Raw genomic sequence first — 19,120 nt, 5'->3', positions numbered from 1 at the left:
AAAAGGCGAATGGGCTACGTGGCTCATCGACAATTTAAATTTCTAAGTGAGCAGAAAGGTTTTCAATCTTCAATTCCATTCCATTCTACAAGGCAAAAATATAAAATTAATATGCATGCGTAGTGCGCACGAGACAAGCTCCGGTCCGCACGCAGCTTCAATGTACAAAATTAGCACTTGCAGCTTAATTAGTGCCTTCTACAGTTCTAAAAACGAATTCATTCAAAAGCAGCAGCCGAAAACGAAAAGCTTCGCTGAATTGCAAATTACGTGAAGTGCCAACAAGCTATCAACCGTCATTTCTCATTGCGAATGCACGCATTCATTTCTGTGTTGTATTTGAGCAACAATGCTTGTACTTGTAAACGGAAATGCGTAGAACGCATGTTGGCAAAAGGTTTTACATTTTCAATGTCCACATTTGAAAATCGAATAAAAACCAAACCAGTCAGAATATGTTTAAAATGTTAATGTTGGATGAAAGTGTATTCGATTACGTGCGTTAATTATGGAAAATAACATCATTAAGATGGCCGCCCGGGGAGTTTTTGGCGGATGTGATGTGAGTACTCCAATTTTCAATTACTTTTTGGCATAAGACTGGCGTAATATCGTCAATTTTGCGTCGGATGTTGTCCTTAATCTCTTGGAGGGTGCATGGCGTGTTCGCATTAGGCGTGCGATTTCAAAAAACCCCCAAAGAAAAAATCCAAAGGCGTCAGATCGCAACATCTTGGCGGCCAGTTCACATCGCCGTTTCGAGAAATTACGCAATCCGGAAACGTTTCATGCAAAATAGCGATTATTTGACTAGTTGTTTAGCATGTAGCGACATCTTGTTGAGAATAGATGTTGTTAATGTTGATTTAACCTAAATTGAGCCGACAAAAAAAAATTCGGAAACAATCGGTCTTTTTGGAAAATTGTTATCGCTCCGATGCTTGTAGTTCTTCTAAATAAAACTATGTACGTAGTTTTTACCATCGCTCTATACTTCACTGGAAGAGTCAATGCCCGGCCATCGGTATCGTTCTCGAAAAAGTACGGCCCGATGACGCCCCCAGATCACAATCCGCGCCAGACAACGAGTTTATCCGGATGTAATGGAGTTTCTAGGATCTTGGGCAGATTGTTCTCTGTCCAATAACGAGAATTTTGTTTGTTAACATACCCGCGGTCAGCCAAAAACGCGGTTCATAGCTGAAGATTAATTTTTAACCAAAACTGAGGTCGGTTTCGAGCCGCTCTAAGGTCCAATCCGTGAAAAAACGAGAGCTGTGATGGTCATTTGGCTTGAGCTGCTGTGTTAGTTGCATTTTATATGGGTTTTGCCCCAGGTCTTTCCCTAAAATTCGCAAGTTAAGGGGGTTGAAAGGCCCGCTTCTGTCTTGGACTTTCACGAACCGCAGCGATATTTTCGTCTGGCCGAGCAATGCAACGATGTACAGGGGTTAAGCGATCGAGTACCGACCCAGACAACTTAAAACTTTTGAATGAGGCGACGAATGTAACGCTACTCATGTGTTGACCGTAAATTTCACGTAATGATCTTTGGGTGCGCGTCACAAATTGCGAATATTCCCAATAACGCTAAACGGTATACGTTATTTGGTTGGGTATCTTGGTTCATTGGCCTTGAATGAAGTGCTCTAACACACTTCAAGGCCTTGTCCAAGTGTAGTGAAGATTGCTGCAAAATTGGATGTCACAAATGTCATTCGATTGGGAAGTTATCCTTATCGAAAAACCCGGACGTCCCTATTGAAAAAAAAACTCTATACCACCCCTATAGGGTGGCGTACTGCTGTCATGCTCTTCGTTCACCATGGGAAGTCGAGCATTCGTCCGGAAGATACGACTTCCGCTTGCAATCCTCTCACTTGGGGTACAAAATCGAAACACGTACACATATATATACTTTCTTTATTCACTTCATCGATTTCACAATACTTATGAGTCCATTTGTGCAACTTGGCAGATATCCTTTACTCTTAGAAAAATATATATGTATATATTGTATAATTTGATTTTTATAGATTCATTCTATATGAGTTTCAGTTGATTTCCTTTATAATGCGTTGGTTCGTCTCCCTCGGGATTGTTCTTAATAGATTCGACTGTGCTTCCTCAGTGTCATAAGCGCCGGACCTCGAATTGAAGGCGGGAGAGCTTCTGGCAACATATTTTCAGGTTTTCTTTCTATACGGGCCAAACTGCGATCAGATAATGGTTGCAAAATAAAATAATGGGAGCGCAGGCAGTAGGGGGTAATATGTACAATTGAAGCTAAATACAGAGAGGAAAGAAAAAAAAAACGAACGTGGAAATCCCAACGAGCAGTGGCGGCGATGGCCAAGTACGCGCGATCAAGCTACCAACCTCATTCACACCATTCACTATTGCCTAATATCATATTTGCGCCGCCACTCCCAACATTCGGTAATACGTTTGTGCTGGTAGTCACGCCGGCCGGGTTATGTATAAAGTTTGTGTTATCACTCTCATTATTTTCGATAAATTCGACATGGGTGAATGGAAAATGCCCCCTTTTGCCGTTCAGCTCTCCCTCCCACTGTCCGTTTATGTTTGTTTTTGTCACTGTTATTGTGTCACCAATTTCTAGCTTTAGAGCTGTCTTGTCGTAAGCATTGGGCACCCGAGCCTGTTTCACACGCGCAAGTGCAGGGAGTTTTCGCTGAAACGATCACAGAAACAGAAAAAAAAAAAAGATTTGGTACACATTCCCAGGATTAGTGAGTTTTCGAGGAGATGATCTCTCGCGGATACCTACATTCAGATCAGACTTTTTAAGAACACTGCCCAGCTGATGAGGATTGGGAACGCCACTGCCTCCAGTTCCACTGTTCTGTCGAGCACCACTTACATTATTGTCCGCGGAATTTCGCTCGAGCGTGTTCGACATGCCTTCGATCTTTTCATACTGAATTGGAAGAGAACGAGTAAGTTACGCGATGATCGAATTTGCTGCGGATTTAACCAACCTTCTGAACATACGGCACTGGGATTTGACCAACCTTTCCTAGGGAGTTCTTTGCCGTCCACCATTGCTCCTCGTCCTTGCTTATCACGGTTAGAATCTCACCACGTCGGAATGGCAAATCGTCCTGATCCTAGAGCGAAAGGATAAGTCAGTGAAAATGGCAAATGCTATAGAGTCGACTTATTACTTACTCCGCTTCCATCGAAATCAAATTTTCCGATGACTAGTTCGTAGGGACGAGTGGCTGGCCGTCGAAGGGGTGCAGTGTCCAAGTAATGTGATTTGTAGAAGGTCAGCAGATCGGGTAGATCTGTGAAGGATTGATCCCCGATTCTGTACACGTCGGGATGCTGATGCTGCTGGATTCTGTTGATAATATAATGGCTAACTTTGGTATCTTCCCTGAAATGCAATGAGGGACTTTCTGAGTAACATATGAGGGGTGAACCCGCCCAGAGCGTTTACCTCACACACAAAACATAATCTCCTCGTATAGTGTTGCTGTCACGCACCAAAAACACTCCAATTTCACGTTCATTCATTAAGAGATCAGTCGCTTGCATCCGAGTCATAGATCCAAAGTACCAACTAAAGGAAGGGAGAGATGTCATCAATTGGATTCAGACAGAAAGCGTGACGTTTACCTGCTGCGGTCGTTCGCGTCAAACGAAGCCATGCTGTGCAATCTATGGATCCAATTGGTTTACCGAAGGCGACGCAGACAGTTCTAAACAATCCTGGATCCGGCCAGATCCTCGACAGGAAATATTATCAAACTTCCAATACGGTTCCCTAAGGGCGGCCGTGTCCTTGAAGGGTGCCGTCCATTCCGTCACTTAGGTTGTTTGTAGCCAATGCCACCTTTTACGTGTTAAAGGGTGCGGGCCCGGCCCTACGCTTTGCTGCACGGCTGCCCGGGGGTTTTTTTCTTCTTGTCCACTTGCGGCTTCAGGTGAAAATGCCCCCCAACGAACAGCGCACGGTAAAATGTGCACTCTACCAGCTGAACGCCCGAAGAAATGGTAGATAATTGCTCACGTAATTCCCTATGCAGGATGAGTTGGTGGCGATGGGTGGTTCGTGATTGAACACTGCAATGCAATGAAGTGTAAATCCTCCAAAGTAATCCTTTTGAAAAGCCAAAATACACGGGACACCACACAGCGGCCAGGATCACGGCTGAAATGTCACTTGAGGCTACCCCACCAATACGCGGCGACTACCAACTTCTACTTTTGACGTCTCTTCCAATGCACGACCGGTGATTGATTCTAGTGTAGCGATTGCAGCAGTGCCAGGCTACTGTTCATCGAATGTCGGCTTGTAGATGGCGCTGGTGAATTAGCCAAACTACAATTACGTTGTTTGATTTTCTTCCGATTAATTTGAATTAATGATATTAATTATTATAAGTTAATTACGTATTGTATCTAATTCCTTTAATTTACTAAAATTAATAGGATCAAATTACCGTTAGCGTCATCTCGACAATTTTTCCAAAACTACCAATCATTCTTGGCTTCGCCTTGGCTTGCAGCATTGCCATCACTGCTTGCTTCCAAGGGGTCGCATATGGCAATCCGTTTCGATCGAATGCCATCTGAAATTTCGGGCGGATACTTCGGTCATACCCGACCAGCCGATTGCCATTGCTTCGCCCATACACAGAGGTCTCTACAATTCCCATTCGTGTCGTATCGTTGGCACGAATCTCCTTGACGACGGAAAACGACGGAACATTGTCGGCCGGGATTTCATATTATGCAGCACAGTATAGCGCAGACTACGGCAGCGGTAGTTGTGACGGTGGCGGCCATTTTGGACTCGGCCATCTTTGGTTTTGGAATTAAATAAATTCAATCGGATGCCGCCATGTTTGGTGGACATATTTAAAATAAACAAAAATTGCTTGTGTCGGTGGCCATCATAGTTTTTTGTTTTTGTTATTTTTTTCTAAACCGGGACGACCGTTTTGTATTATACAAGTTATTTGGTGAATTAAAGTGCGATTTTGGCGTGGGTGCAGAATCATTGCGAAACCTCGCGGCTTCCGTAGTGGTGGACCGTCTGCAGTGGCTCGGGACTACGTCTCGGTATGTTTTGTGTATTATATTTCATTTGGCGGCAGAATGAAGTAGAAAAATGCTGGTGAGCCAAGCCATGGCTTCGGGGGGCTCCGCATAGCTTGGATTTGGTTATCTCCGCGCCCTTGCGAGCTGACTTACATCGTCATGACCGCTGGCCGTCTTCGCGCCAAGCCTGACAGTCTCGCCGAACTGCGAATTAGCAGTTCCCAAACGCCGAGTTCACGCCAGTATCGCCGGATTTGCGTGCAGGAGCCCCTTACATGGAGCGGCCATCAAAACATGCTCACGCTTGGCATCGTTTGCACGGAATTCAAATTGGCCGGCTAGGCTAGGCTCTCCCAGGACTTGTTGGGTCACCAGCGTTTTTCTACTTCTTCGCCATTTGCTGTGACTTCTTTCTCAAGCCTTCCCTTTTACAGATAATGTCGCATCAGGACATTATGTGCGAGGTGGAGATTTCCGATTCGTCAATAGTTGAGGTTGTCGACACAGAACACTTCAGCGAGATTGGCGCCGTGCCCTATGAGAACTATGAGGTAGGCGACGATCAGTATGAGGAGGTTACCTGCAAGACGGAAGACTCGCAGGAGCTGATGATGCAGAACATCGATGACGGTGAGTATTTACAATTCTTGGCCATAGAATTCCTAACCTAATGTCTCGTCTTCCCACCCGCAGTTTTCATATCAGAGGAAGTGATTTTGCAGACAGATAGCGCGATTCAGGGGCACGAGGAAGTCCTCGATGCATCGGGAGACCCGCTATGTGTTTACGGAGACGTCTCCTCGTTCTCGGGCGAAATATATGTGGAGTCGACGCCTGGACCAGGGCCTTCAAGGTAAATTTCTCCATCCATTCGCACGGTCATTAATTCGTCAAAAATATTTCTATAGAAAAAGGAAAAATCTCCAGCAGCCGCAGCAGACAGCTCAGCATCACCAGCCACAGGCTATGACAAACAACAGTAGCCGATCCAAGAGCCTAGTTAGTCGCATTAGGACAGGGAACGCGCAAGATGTTATCACGATGGAACAGGCACCATCAAAGCCGCGACGATGGGAACAAAAACAGGTACAAATCAAGACGATGGAGGGTGAATTCAGCGTTACAATGTGGGCATCGGGTGGTTCGGACGATGACGACGGCTCTAACCCAGAGCCCGATCCCGACTACACTGAGTACATGACCGGCAAGAAAATTCCACAGGATTGTGTGCCCGGCTTAGACTTATCCGATCCAAAACAACTGGCTGAGTTTGCCCGTCCGGGGCACAAGCTAAAAGTGAAGAAGACAAGTCAAAGCAATGACATTCACGATCGTACAATAGGTAGGTAGGCGATTATTGAGTAACCTCCCCGTCTGATCCGCCATTCACCTGCTACTTCTATGCATCTATTTGCAGCGTGTCCGCATAAAGGCTGTAACAAAATGTTCCGTGATAACTCTGCAATGCGCAAGCATTTACACACGCACGGACCAAGGGTACATGTGTGCGCTGAATGCGGTAAAGCCTTCGTGGAAAGTTCAAAACTTAAACGGCATCAACTTGTACACACTGGCGAGAAACCATTCCAATGTACTTTCGATGGATGCGGTAAACGATTCTCATTGGATTTCAATCTAAGGTAAGGCAGTACCTCTCCCACTTCAATTCATTTTCTTTCATATCTTTTGTAATATTTCAGGACGCACGTTCGAATTCACACAGGCGATCGTCCATATGTTTGTCCGTTTGATGGATGCAACAAGAAATTCGCCCAATCTACAAATTTGAAGTCACATATTTTAACACATGCTAAAGCCAAGTGAGTAGTCTTCGTGTTACTAACTATTATCCGTTGAGCTTTCGTCTTATTTCCTTCGCGTGATGTATGGCTTGCAAAGTTGTTGTACGAGGGTTGTCTCAAACGAGTAAGATCCCCAACGCTGTAACTTGAATTCACATTTTTGCGGGCTTAATGGAGGAAGGGGGGTAAATCAAACACGGCTTCGAGTTTAAATTGAGGATTAACATATAAGATCGCGTGACGGTTCCGAAAAAATAACTGAGGCGACATTAAGAGGGTGCGTGCGTTGGTAATCTCCGCGGGTTCCGGTGTGTTATTTCATGTGAATGGCAACAGACTAATTTTGGTGATCGAATGTAGAAAATTCGACGAGGCAGTGCACAGTCTCACCTCCCCTACAAGAACGTCCTCTCCAGGCAAGTGTTCAGTGACGCGGACAAGCAGCCATTTGATTTGTGGTAGTTGTTCGATGCGAATTAGGCACAGATCACCGATCTTCACGTTGATATCACGCGTACTTTGGACGGGGCTGTTGTTCCTGTAAATATTCTGCACTCCAACGTCGCCAAAAGTGCCAAGTCTTGCATTGAATGCAGCAGCTGCCAACGAGAGAGGGTGTCAGATCGGTAAGCGCGTCAACGAAACCTCAGGGATTGTGCACGCGTCCGAACCAATCCAAAAATGAGGAGGTGTTAGCACAGTGAGATCAGTAGAGTCGTGAGATAGAGGCTGTAAAGGTTGAGAGTTGAGACAAGCCTAGATTTGTTCTAATAAGATGGACATTTCCTCGGAGTTGACGAAGTTGACTGAAACCTCGCCGATTTGTTGTTCTTTTAACTGCGGCCTCCCCATAGTCCACCGAAATAAAGAGCCCTCGAGTATTGAAATGGGCGGCATCGTTGAGCACGTAACTCGGGCTCGGCTATCAATTGAAAGGCAGGTGCGCGCGGTAGCGCAACCAACCAAATATCTCGGTCCGTACTAGCCATCAATCGCATAGTATCCACAATGCGATTCCCGTTTGGTTGAAGCCGCCCGCCCGCCCGAGTATGGGTTTCTCGTCCGGTTGAAGCCGCTCGCCCGATGCGCAATAAGCCATCCTGATCGAGTATACGTTTCTCGTCCGGTTCAAGCCGCCCGCCAACGCCCAATAAAGCCCTCCTGATCGAGTATACGTTTCTGGTCCGGTTGAAGCCGCCCGCCAAGGTGCAATGAGCTCTCCTGATCGAGTATGGGTTGCCCGTCCGGTTGAAGCCGCCCGCCAACGCCCAATAAAGCCCTCCTGATCGAGTATACGTTTCTCGTCCGGTTGAAGCCGCCCGCCAACGCCCAATAAAGCCCTCCTGATCGAGTATACGTTTCTCGTCCGGTTGAAGCCGCCCGCCAAGGCGCAATGAGCCCTCCTGATCGAGTATGGGTTGCCCGTCCGGTTGAGGCCACCCGCCAACGCCCAATAAAGCCCTCCTGATCGAGTATACGTTTCTGGTCCGGTTGAAGCCGCCCGCCAAGGCGCAATGAGCCCTCTTGATCGAGTATGGGTTGCCCGTTCGGTTGAAGCCGCCCGCCAACGCCCAATAAAGCCCTCCTGATCGAGTATACGTTTCTGGTCCGGTTGAAGCCGCACGCCAACGCCCAATAAAGCCCTCCTGATCGAGTATGGGTTGCCCGTTCGGTTTAAGCCGCCCGCCAAGGCACAATAAGCCCTCCTGATCGAGTATACGTTTCTCGTCCGGTTGAAGCCGCCCGCCAACGCCCAATAAAGCCCTCCTGATCGAGTATACGTTTCTGGTCCGGTTGAAGCCGCCCGCCAAGGCGCAATAAGCCCTCCTGATCGAGTATACGTTTCTGGTCCGGTTGAAGCCGCACGCCAACGCCCAATAAAGCCCTCCTGATCGAGTATGGGTTGCCCGTTCGGTTTAAGCCGCCCGCCAAGGCGCAATAAGCCCTCCTCATCGAGTATACGTTTCTCGTCCGGTTGAAGCCGCTCGCCAACGCCCAATAAAGCCCTCCTGATCGAGTATGGGTTGCCCGTTCGGTTGAAGCCGCCCGCCAAGGCGCAATAAGCCCTCCTGATCGAGTATACGTTTCTGGTCCGGTTGAAGCCGCTCGCCAACGCCCAATAAAGCCCTCCTGATCGAGTATGGGTTGCCCGTTCGGTTGAAGCCGCCCGCCAATGCGCAATAAGCCCTCCTGATCGAGTATACGTTTCTCGTCCGGTTGAAGCCGCTCGCCAACGCCCAATAAAGCCCTCCTGATCGAGTATGGGTTGCCCGTTCGGTTGAAGCCGCCCGCCAAGGCGCAATAAGCCCTCCTGATCGAGTATACGTTTCTGGTCCGGTTGAAGCCGCCCGCCAACGCCCAATAAAGCCCTCCTGATCGAGTATACGTTTCTGGTCCGGTTGAAGCCGCCCGCCAAGGCGCAATAAGCCCTCCTGATCGAGTATACGTTTCTCGTCCGGTTGAAGCCGCTCGCCAACGCCCAATAAAGCCCTCCTGATCGAGTATGGGTTGCCCGTTCGGTTGAAGCCGCCCGCCAAGGCGCAATAAGCCCTCCTCATCGAGTATACGTTTCTCGTCCGGTTGAAGCCGCTCGCCAACGCCCAATAAAGCCCTCCTGATCGAGTATGGGTTGCCCGTTCGGTTGAAGCCGCCCGCCAATGCGCAATAAGCCCTCCTGACCATCGAGTATAGGTTTCTCGTCCGGTTGAAGCCGCCCGCCAAGACGCAATGAGCCCTCCTGATGAGACGAAGCATTAATATGTATTGAACGTGGCATTAAATCCGCCAGGGTAAGAGCACATCAGCTATATCATTTTGCAGCTTCAACATGTAGGCATTCATTGAGCGGAAGCCCATCTTGAAGGCGGACAGAAGCGTTGAACACCACACGCACCTGTTCCTTCGGGTCGATGACCTTCAACACGCCATGATGAGGCAGAAAGCAGGATTTCCTGTCTTCTGAAGTTTTCAAGGTCTCAGGCGAAACGCTTATGTGGCCCAGTTCGATGTATTCCTGTATGAATTTGTGGTAGAACATAGTGCCCGTCCACGACGTTGCGTTTCAAAAAAATGTTGCTCACATGCAAGTTCGTCGGCGGAGATTAATGATCCGTGGCTGCTGGAGATTTCCTCTTGCAACCAAAATTGCTCTATAAAGTCGTGAAGTCCAGTATCCAGCGATGGAGATGGAAGACGTGGAGAGTAATGCGTTGGCAGGCATCATAAGAGAGTCGGTGAAAACCCATCCGATTTTGGTCGCCTGAGCAACGACTGCCGCATCCGGTCTACGCTTCAGTCCGCTCAGTATGAGGCGAAGAAAGAGATCCGCTCCAATGCTGAGGTCGACTGCGTCATCCAAATGGGGGCGGGGGTCTGCAAGCTCTGTAGTCCGTCGGCAAAAGAAGCGACGACGCCAGGTAGGCGACAGAATGAGAGCGTTCACCCGCCACCGTTTCAAATAATCCAAATGTACGGAGAGAGCAGAGCAGCTACGTACAGTTTGGCAGCAAGCGCCCCCAACACCAGAGACTAATACGAATGAGGAATGGCGGGGAAAACGGAGCCGCTGCGCGAGCGATTCTGATACGAAAGTTTCTTCTTTGTTCTTAGTACTATCAATTGGCGCATGGGGAGTCGGCTCGGCGTGGACGGGCATAGAGAGTCAGTTGAGCTGCTCATTGCAAATTCAGCAAGTCTTTCTGGTTCGACAGGCGTTCAATATATGCAACACATTGAAACAAATCCCAGTAAAGTGAACTTCGTACAGGGAGCGATATAGCGCTCTTCCTCACAGTAGGAGCAATTTACAGGAGCTCGGGAGGAATTGTGCGCGGATATGCGCAGATGGCTTGATGTGACTCCGGAAGCTAGAGTTACTTACGCTTGACAATAATGTCCCTCCTGGCGACGAGTTTTAGGCGTTCAACAAACTCCAACGCCTCGATCCGAGTTTTCAAAAACTCGTTCAGCCCCTGATATGTTGGAGATGTCGTGGTTTTGCTGCGTAATTTTTGCCAGTCTCGAGTAGTGCATGCTAATCGTTGCACCATCATGTAGACGAGAAGATGCTGCTTGCTTGACCGGGCTTCCGAGAGCATCAACTGCTTCGTATACTTTACTATCGGAAAGCCAACGCATCGTAGTCGTCGTCGTAGTAGTAAAACCGCTCCACATCGAAAAGCTCCTCAAATTTCGTAATCAACGATTCTAACGCAAAAACACACACAAACATAACACCCCACAAGGATGTGAGACGCGAAAGTTTAAAATATTTAAACGCGAGCGCACTTTCACAATTTCAATTTATAAAATCTTAGCGTACAATTAGAGTCGTATGTTATCCGGCTCGAAGGACCAAATGTTGCGGGCTTATGGAGGAGGGAGGAAGGAAAAAATCAGACACACAACTTTCTGTTTAATTAAAATTTTATTGAGAAAATTGAGAATTAACGTCGCGTCCATCCGTATGTAGGGGACCAAAAATTCTTTGAAGTATTCTTGTCTCGAACAAGGCCAAGAGTTCGCAATTTTTCTTGCTAAGAACCCAGGTCTCCGAGGAATACATAGAAACTAGCGTACAGTAAGAACTTTGTCCGTCCCTATAGTGAGACGTTTCAAGCGGAACAGTTTTTGCAAGGTGAAATCGGCTCTGTTGGCAACCAATAACAACCGTGCGCGGATTTCATCGTCATGGCTGTTATCGGTTGTGAATTCCCGTGTTATTAGCGACTATCTGTTGAGTTTTCGTTTTATCTACTTCGCGTGATATATGACTGTGTTTGTATGGCTTGCAGAGTACTGATTGTACGAGAGTTGTTTAAAAAAAAATAAGATTCCCAATGCTGTAATTTTACCGCGCGTGAGGCTAGGCGAAATCTGGTAACATCATCCTATTCGCTGGTTCTCCCACCAACGATCCCAACCACAATCACCCGTCTGCGATGGTCAGTAGTGTGATCGCCGAATGCAAAATTCGTACGTTCATCCGCAAAAAAGTTGCCACTCATAGAGAAATTCGTGGTGCCATTACGTTACTCCGGAAACAAAATAATAATCTCGCCAATGGAAATACACTGAGTCACCCAAACCAAAGAAATTTAGGCAGACGCTGTCATCAGGAAAATCATGGTGTTTTTCTTGGGACCGGCGTGGCGTATTCATCATCATCGTGGCACTACAATAGCCCCGTCTGGATCGTTATCCATCCTCCAAATATCTCGGCCACGTGACCGAGTCGTCAAATCTTGGAAGCCAAGCTGGTGCTCGGCGTGCTCTCGGTCTTCCTCTTAGTCTTGCTCCGTCGACATAATGTCTATTCATAACCTTTATAGGCATACGATCATCGCTCATTCGTTGGATATGCCCTGCCTACTGAAGGCGTTGTAGTTTAACGAATTTCGAGATTTCTAGCTCATCGTACAGTTCATACAACTCATGGTTGTACCGGATGCGTTATCCATCATGGAGGCTTGAGTTAGGGTCCAGGATTCGCACCCATAGCATAGCACTGGTCATATGATGGTTTTTTTTCCTCTGCGTCGGTCAGTTGTCGAGACATGATATTGATGTCATCTGCATACGCTCACGATTCTGTCGACTTAATTGGTAGCGTCTCGCTGGTGTTGGTAATCCATTGCTCGGATAGTGTATTCGAGTGGTAGGTTGCAGAGCGTCGGCGCAAGTCGAACAGACAAGTGAAACGCTTCTGTGGTTTCCACAACGCAATCTATCTCCCTTTTTGTGGACCCAGTCAATTCGCGTTCGCCGGGATATGTATCCTAAGACCTTCTCTGCGACTTCCTTAATGATGCCTTTAAGTTCTCTCAAGAGTCCATGTACATCTGTGATGCTGATCTCGTGTAGCATAGATGATAGTTTTTCCTCCAGAGCGGCTGTCTATGCCCGTAACAACGCTCAGGAGATTTTGGTAGGAGCGATTCCCGATTGGTGCACTGAGGAAATTCTGCATCGATATGTTGCCTTCATCAAATTATGGTCTGAATTGCAGTTTGCTCCTCGATAGGGTTGTGCACCCAATACACTGAGTGCCCATCTTTTGCCAATGAGGACGTGGTGTATTTGGTTGGCGGTATATGCGTCTGGTGGTTTACGTGGATTCCGGAATAGGGTAGGTGGAGATGGAGAAATTCCCATTACAAAATCACTGCGCCTGTGATTTAAGAGCGTGATATCATTTAATACTCTCCACCCTCCGACAAGAGCCCCAATGGCAAGGGGATGCCACCGTGACGTCGAAGAGCTCTTGCCTGACTACGCTGAAGAAAGTAGGTTTCTTACTCAAATTGAGGATCTGCAATTCGGTTCCTGCCAGATACTCCAGTAGTCTCGATCCTCCCGCATTAATGTTGGAACACTTCCCCAGCATATATGGTGGGCGTTAGCAGCCTTTACTTTTGGCATATTGGTTAGCTCTGACGGATTTTCCATTGGGAACTTCGTCTACGTCATAAGGAGCACCATAGAATTTCCTTATCTCTCTGTTGACCTTTTATGGTCAATTTGATCGTTGTGGTGTCGTCATCGCATAGGTCGTTAACCAAGCTGGCTTGGAGGTCTTTTGAAAGCACCATGCACGAGTCGGGTCTACCACTTCCATTGGCATACAGCAAGTCAGCATTTTGGAAGTTTAAGCACCTAATTTTCTCATCAACAAACCCATGGCTCTTATGGGAGATAGGGCAAGACGGGGTACCTAACGTTTGAAGGCCAATACAACTCAAACCATTACACTTACACATTACAAAAGTAAGAAAAAGTCGCACCACGACGTCTGGTCAGTGATGAAGGTAGGGGGAAGATGGGGTAAAGCAATGCAGCTTCTGTTATTTGCAGTATTCGCAAGGGAACTTTGCTTCAGTGTCGTAATCATCCACATCAGCACAGAAGCAATGTGCCCGATTGGCAGCTAACAGCAACACCACTTCGTTCGCTGATTTCTCCACCACCGATCCCAACAGCAATCACCCATCTACGACAATCAGTACCGGCCATTCGCCATGGAGCCCGTCACCGTCGTTGCTGCCAGGTGCGAAATTCGTGCGTTATCAGCCATAGAAATTCGCGGTGTCATTACGTTACTCCGGGAACAATCTCGCTAGTGGAAAGACATCGAGTCGCTCAAATCAAAGCAGTTTAAGCAGAAGCTTTCAGCAGGAAAAGTCATGGCAACCGTGGTTTTTTTTATGGGACCGGCGTGGTGCGCTGCTTATCAAGTTTATGCCTAGAGGGACCACTCAATACACTCGACAAGTGTTATTGCGAGACCTTGAAAATGCCTAGACGGATAATCCAAAATCGTGGTAAGGGGAAAACTCACCAAATGCGCAAGACTGCACCATGAAAATATGCGTTTGCATGTCTAGCAACAACCAAAGGACTTAATCGAGGGATTTGTCGGGGAAGTCATTGCCCATTCATCTTACAGCCTTGACATTGTACCCAGTGATTTCCATCTGTTTCCGAAATTGAAGGAGCAAATAGGCGGTCAACGAGTTGTGGGACGCAGTTTTTTTTCAATGGGTTGGGTTGGGAATGCAAAAGTGGGATTACTCGTCACGAAAAATGGTGACTAAATAGAAAAATAGTTCAAGGATCAATCTTTCCAATGGTGTATGGGTTTTTTCAAATAAATTATTCCTTGTGCCGGAAAAAAATGTGGGGGCAGCCCTCGTATGTTTCGCTAATGCGGTTTAAAAAGCAAGTTTCGCGAGATTTCGTCGTTAAAATCTCTTGTAGTCAATTTGTGTGATGCGTAGATATTGGGATATCATCTAAAATCGCAACTATTAATTCGTTTCCATTTGTTTTTTTCTTCTTCTTTTGTTCCAGGCGAAATTCTGTGAGCGGTAATCGCAATTCAATACCAATGCCCAATCAAAACTTCGTTAAAGTCGAAATGACAGACCTCGATAATAATTATTATCTTTCTCGATAATGATTCTTTTGTATAAAATTCAGATTTTAATTCCGTTTCGGTATTTCCTTGCAATTTTCCTTTTGGTTTCTAATTTTCTTCTTTTTTGTTCTTAACATGGAAATCTATGTTTCAAAATAGTTTTAGTTACTTTCATATGCCAAAAAAAAAAAAGAAATCGAGAAGCAGATATGTAAAGCGCTGTTGCGATTAAAGATTGTGTTTTAATCAGTCCCAGGCGTAGATTGAAGGAAGTAGTTTGTTGATGTTTGCCTCGTCATTGCGAACATTGTGGAGTTGAATTCAGTGTTCAACTTGAAAAACAACTGCAATCGTAAATCTAAGAGTCCCCCGGATAGGATGTCAACTATTGTCTTCCTCGTGGAGGCGTGTCAGGAAAAAGTTTAAGAGGAAAACAGAGACAGATTAAGGAAATCTCTAGCCAGCTGTAAAATATGTATAGTGAATAAGGAGAACTTTAGTTTAAAGGAATTATTCGATCACATGAGATTTAAATTAAACATATATACGCATCCTTATAGATGTAAACCTATATAAGTATGAAATAATTGTATTTTTGATATATGCAATGATAGTGTTTAGGTCTATGTTACATAATTAAGTTTGGAGTGAAAGAAGGCAAAGCTTACTAAGAAAGTTTTAAAACAAAACAAAAAAAAAAGCGCGTTAAAAGTGTTTGAAGAAGACTGTATGAGGGGCGGGTACTGCTTTTCTCCCCTTAAGTAAGGATTCTTCTGGGGGAAATTGCGATTTAAAGTAATAACCGACATTAGCCCGTGTGAAAGCCAAGGAGATATCCGGTATCTATACGTACCACTCGCACGTGAATCTAGTTTTGATTTTACAAGATGAGCATGAAGTAAAATGTAGAAAATACCTAAGGATTGTAATATAAAATAAAAAAGGAACAACAATGATTTTATTATTAAATTGTCTATGTTTCGCGCATCGAATTATACAACTTTAAACACCACCCTCTCTTATTAGACATAAATAGAGAATATATATAACTTGAACGCATCCCGCTCCCTTCGATCGTTGCCCTCCACCGGCTCCATAAAGCTCTGACTGACTACTTCACATGGTATTTATTTGGTTTCTTCTTTGATGCCGACGTAGATAGCTTTTTCGCGCGTATCTTGGCCATATGTGTCATTACAAGATACGTCCCGGGTAGAATGAGCAGAAAAATGTAGGCTTTGATGAACGCTGGCATTGAAAATATGAAATTCCACTTGTTCGGCAAGAATATCGAGAATCGTTGCGTTTCATGGAAATATGGTATGTTCCGTAGTAGGACTATTCCCTCGCATAAGATTCCCATCGGATAAAGAGGGATCCACATGGTGTAGCGTAGCCAAGTTAGGAACGGAATGTTGCGCTTCAGCAAGGTCACGATGTAGTATGGATACCTAAGTAGTTATCGGAGTAATCAACAGCCAAATGGAAGTAACCAACAGTCAACTCACCTTATCACTTCAATCATTGACCAAATGAAGAACAAATAGAAAACTACAGGCTTTGTTTGCATCCTGCTCTCGCTTTCTATCATGGCAAACAGGACGAAATTACGACCGGTCACTTGCAGGAACGGAACTATAACGCCTCCTTTGGTGTATCCAAACATTGGATGCAAAACTTCCAGATATTGCAACAACTGGCAGAACTTCATTGCATTTCCAACAGTTTCGTATGTTGCCGAAAGCGCCTTGTAGCTGTCGCGATAGTACAGTATCGACATGACAACGACCACATACAGATACCCAACGAATTGTGCAAGATTGTAAAATATCAAATAGACCTTTTTGCCTTGCTCTTTGATGTAGCCATATTCCTCCTTTTGAAGCTGCTCGTACATGCCCGGATAGTCTTGCATTATATCGCGTGCGCTGTTTTGTTGTTCGTCCTCAAGATCGTCTTCGGTCGTCCAGCGATCGAAGTCTATCTGTGGAGGGCAGGATTAATTTGTTGTGTCTTTATTTGAAAATTTCAATTTGTCGTACTTTGAGCCAATGTGGCTTTTGGGGTTGCGCTGTTAACCGAGGCCACCAATTGGGCTCGATTTTCTCTATGAACAAGTCGATTTTGGAGTCCAGCAATTTATAAGATAAGCTCTGAAAATTGTAAACATATCAATAATTGGTTGAAACATGCAAATTACAACGTACCGACTCGTCAACCGGCAAATATAAATTCAATTTGAATTTGTAATTGTTGCTGCCGCGGGCCCCAATGCCCGTCGCTTGAAACCTCAGATCGCCATCCCGAATTTCGATGTCAGGTTGCTAGTGAATTACAAAGAAGCCTCGTCTTAATTATGATAACAATTCCAACGAATCATCGTCCAACTGCAACTGATATCCTAAATATTTACCTTAACATCCTTTAAATCAATTTTCAGCATTAATTGATTTTTCGTTTGTGCCCAATACACAAACGGGCTCAGTTTTTCACCTCCGTCCATATTATTATTTCCCGTCATTTATCCAGTCCTGTATTGCTTTTATTAATTCGTAATTTACATAAATCTAGATACGATCAATATTCCACCAAATAGCAGACTTCTCTTAGCACCGACAAGCACCGACCTTCGGATTGTTACTTGTCAACTACAAAAATAAGTCTGAAGTTGTCGCAAATTTATTAGTGAAATCGGGCACGACTATTGCAATTTGTCATTGTGAATTGACAATTCTTATTGGAAAAATTGGATCAATCCGGTGGCATACCTTGACTTATCACATTAATTGGTTTCAGAGAATTTATTAGAAAATATTATAAAAGTACACACGTATATAAATATGAATATTTATGAGTCATTCCTCATCACTTGATGACAAATCACAATGAAAGGTTTTTTTTTTTGGGAGTAGAATAGGTGAATACATTTACGCACAGAGTGTTGGACTCCCGCATCAATACGCTGTCGGATTACCAACTAAACACCTCCCTGTCATCAGAGAACTAGCCTGGAATCGTTTGACACACTACTTCGGGCTAGCCCTCCCGCTTTCTCGGTTTTTGGAGCCTTCAGGTCAGGGAATTCCTTTCACCAACGGAAGCGGAAGGGTGGAAATGAGTTGTCAGTTCAGGGAACCCCTTACCAATAGGAAGAGTCCGAACATAATGCGCAATACGATTCCAGCTGCCAGCGCTCTTCAGCATATCTCTGACAATGTTATTTGGAGAGTGCTCCCCTGTGCCTGCATAAAGCTGCTGACGAAATCCGTCCCACCTCTCGCAAGAGAAAAGGGTGTGTTCAGGGTCGTCCGCCACTCCATTGCAGAACACACAATCAGGTGATCGCGCCTTCCAAATGCAGGTAAGACTGAAAACTTCCATGCCCACTTAGAAGTTGGGTAAGGAAGTAATCAGTCCCACCCCAAATTGTCGATGAGTCGCACAGTCCATCTGCCCCTTGGCTCATTTTGCCAAGAATTTTTCCACTCGGTAAGGGTGCGTTGATGTTCTTCACGGGCAACCACCTCTCTTAAGTTCTCGCCCTTACGGCGGAAGATAGCCTTGCGCTCCTTGGCAAGGAGCCCGACGGAGATCACTCCCGCGATCACCATGACAGCCAGTTCGGAGACGGTGCGATAAGCAGACGCCACTCGCAAAGCTCCCCGCCTCTGAACTTGAGCAAGACGGTTACGATGCACCTCCTTGTCAAGGACTGCGTTTCTCCTATAAGGAGATGTTTCCTAGGATCCCCCAACATTCGCCATTAGAAACATCAACCCGTACAGGACGTCTGGGGAACAATGCGGTCCATCTGGTCGGTACTTAGTATGCAGGGCTTCCCCTGAGCCCCGATTTTCTGGGCTTATAGCCAAGTCCTCACGGGTCCTCATTCATTTCGTTGACAAGGTTCTGCCAGCCGCGAGCTTTGCTTTTATTTCTAGCGCGCAGGGTCTCCTTCATGCTGATCTATACTGCGCCTTTATGGCGCATGACTTCTCGTTGGCATTGTTCCCCAAACATACTCCGTAGGCCTGCAATTTCTGCCTTCCACCAGTACAAAGAAGACTTGTCGCGCCTGATGTCAGATAAACGTTAAAAAACGTTATCCCCAAACACCGAGTCCAGACAAACCCGTTCCCGCGGCCTTCGGCAAAAACACAAAGCCGAACGTCGTCCTCATGGCAACGGGTCCTTGTTTCGGTATTGCTCGCTAATTAGCACTAGATCAGCATTTACTTCCGTAGCGAACTGTGCTAGCAACTGATGAGCGGTTGCACTCCGGTGCATGATAATTTGTAAAATACGAATCATGCCGTTCGCACCCTAGCCC

The 19,120-nt window shown here is 46.0% G+C and overlaps 3 protein-coding genes across 3 annotated transcripts; 1 reads left to right on the top strand and 2 right to left on the bottom strand.

Moving 5' to 3' along the window:
* Positions 1-1,909: 1,909 nt before the first annotated feature.
* LOC119660988 (adapter molecule Crk) lies at positions 1,910-4,222 on the bottom strand. The gene is made up of 6 exons (XM_038070074.1): positions 3,646-4,222; positions 3,467-3,589; positions 3,193-3,403; positions 3,003-3,131; positions 2,792-2,941; positions 1,910-2,695 (listed from the first exon to the last, which is right to left on the bottom strand). The coding sequence occupies exons 1-6, from the start codon at positions 3,675-3,677 to the stop codon at positions 2,381-2,383; spliced, it is 960 nt and encodes a 319-aa protein (XP_037926002.1). The 5' UTR covers positions 3,678-4,222; the 3' UTR covers positions 1,910-2,380.
* Positions 4,223-4,752: 530 nt separating this feature from the next.
* LOC119660986 (transcription factor YY2) lies at positions 4,753-15,744 on the top strand. Its single transcript, XM_038070071.1, has 7 exons — positions 4,753-5,094; positions 5,508-5,703; positions 5,767-5,926; positions 5,982-6,415; positions 6,491-6,713; positions 6,774-6,893; positions 14,724-15,744. Exons 2-7 carry the CDS (start codon positions 5,511-5,513, stop codon positions 14,827-14,829), a joined length of 1,236 nt encoding a protein of 411 aa, XP_037925999.1. The 5' UTR covers positions 4,753-5,094; positions 5,508-5,510; the 3' UTR covers positions 14,830-15,744.
* Positions 15,745-15,746: 2 nt separating this feature from the next.
* On the bottom strand, positions 15,747-17,445 carry LOC119660987 (very-long-chain (3R)-3-hydroxyacyl-CoA dehydratase). Its single transcript, XM_038070072.1, has 5 exons — positions 17,204-17,445; positions 16,998-17,114; positions 16,833-16,943; positions 16,299-16,774; positions 15,747-16,241 (listed from the first exon to the last, which is right to left on the bottom strand). Exons 1-5 carry the CDS (start codon positions 17,309-17,311, stop codon positions 15,902-15,904), a joined length of 1,152 nt encoding a protein of 383 aa, XP_037926000.1. The 5' UTR covers positions 17,312-17,445; the 3' UTR covers positions 15,747-15,901.
* Between the last annotated feature and the right edge of the window lie 1,675 nt (positions 17,446-19,120).

The sequence above is a fragment of the Hermetia illucens genome, chromosome 7, assembly GCF_905115235.1.
Source record: "Hermetia illucens chromosome 7, iHerIll2.2.curated.20191125, whole genome shotgun sequence".
In the NCBI taxonomy this organism is placed as follows: domain Eukaryota; kingdom Metazoa; phylum Arthropoda; class Insecta; order Diptera; family Stratiomyidae; genus Hermetia; species Hermetia illucens.
Note: the sequence above shows the minus strand (reverse complement) of the source record. Positions and strands in the feature narration are given on the sequence as shown.

Bases quoted from the DNA above. Each gene is read 5' to 3' on its own strand.
- LOC119660988 (XM_038070074.1), bottom strand. From the start codon at position 3,677: ATGGCTTCGTTTGACGCGAACGACCGCAGCAG. The intron at 3,132-3,192 runs GTAAGTAATAAG...CTTTCGCTCTAG, and splicing joins TTGATTTCGATGGAAGCGGA to GATCAGGACGATTTGCCATT. The intron at 2,696-2,791 runs GTAGGTATCCGC...TGATCGTTTCAG, and splicing joins TTAAAAAGTCTGATCTGAAT to CGAAAACTCCCTGCACTTGC.
- LOC119660986 (XM_038070071.1), top strand. From the start codon at position 5,511: ATGTCGCATCAGGACATTATGTGCGAGGTGGAGATTTCCGATTCGTCA. The intron at 5,927-5,981 runs GTAAATTTCTCC...ATATTTCTATAG, and splicing joins CCTGGACCAGGGCCTTCAAG to AAAAAGGAAAAATCTCCAGC. The intron at 6,416-6,490 runs GTAGGTAGGCGA...ATCTATTTGCAG, and splicing joins CATTCACGATCGTACAATAG to CGTGTCCGCATAAAGGCTGT.
- LOC119660987 (XM_038070072.1), bottom strand. From the start codon at position 17,311: ATGACGGGAAATAATAATATGGACGGAGGTGAAAAACTGAGCCCGTTT. The intron at 17,115-17,203 runs GTAAATATTTAG...GTAATTCACTAG, and splicing joins TTGATTTAAAGGATGTTAAG to CAACCTGACATCGAAATTCG. The intron at 16,775-16,832 runs GTACGACAAATT...TGCCCTCCACAG, and splicing joins AAAAGCCACATTGGCTCAAA to ATAGACTTCGATCGCTGGAC.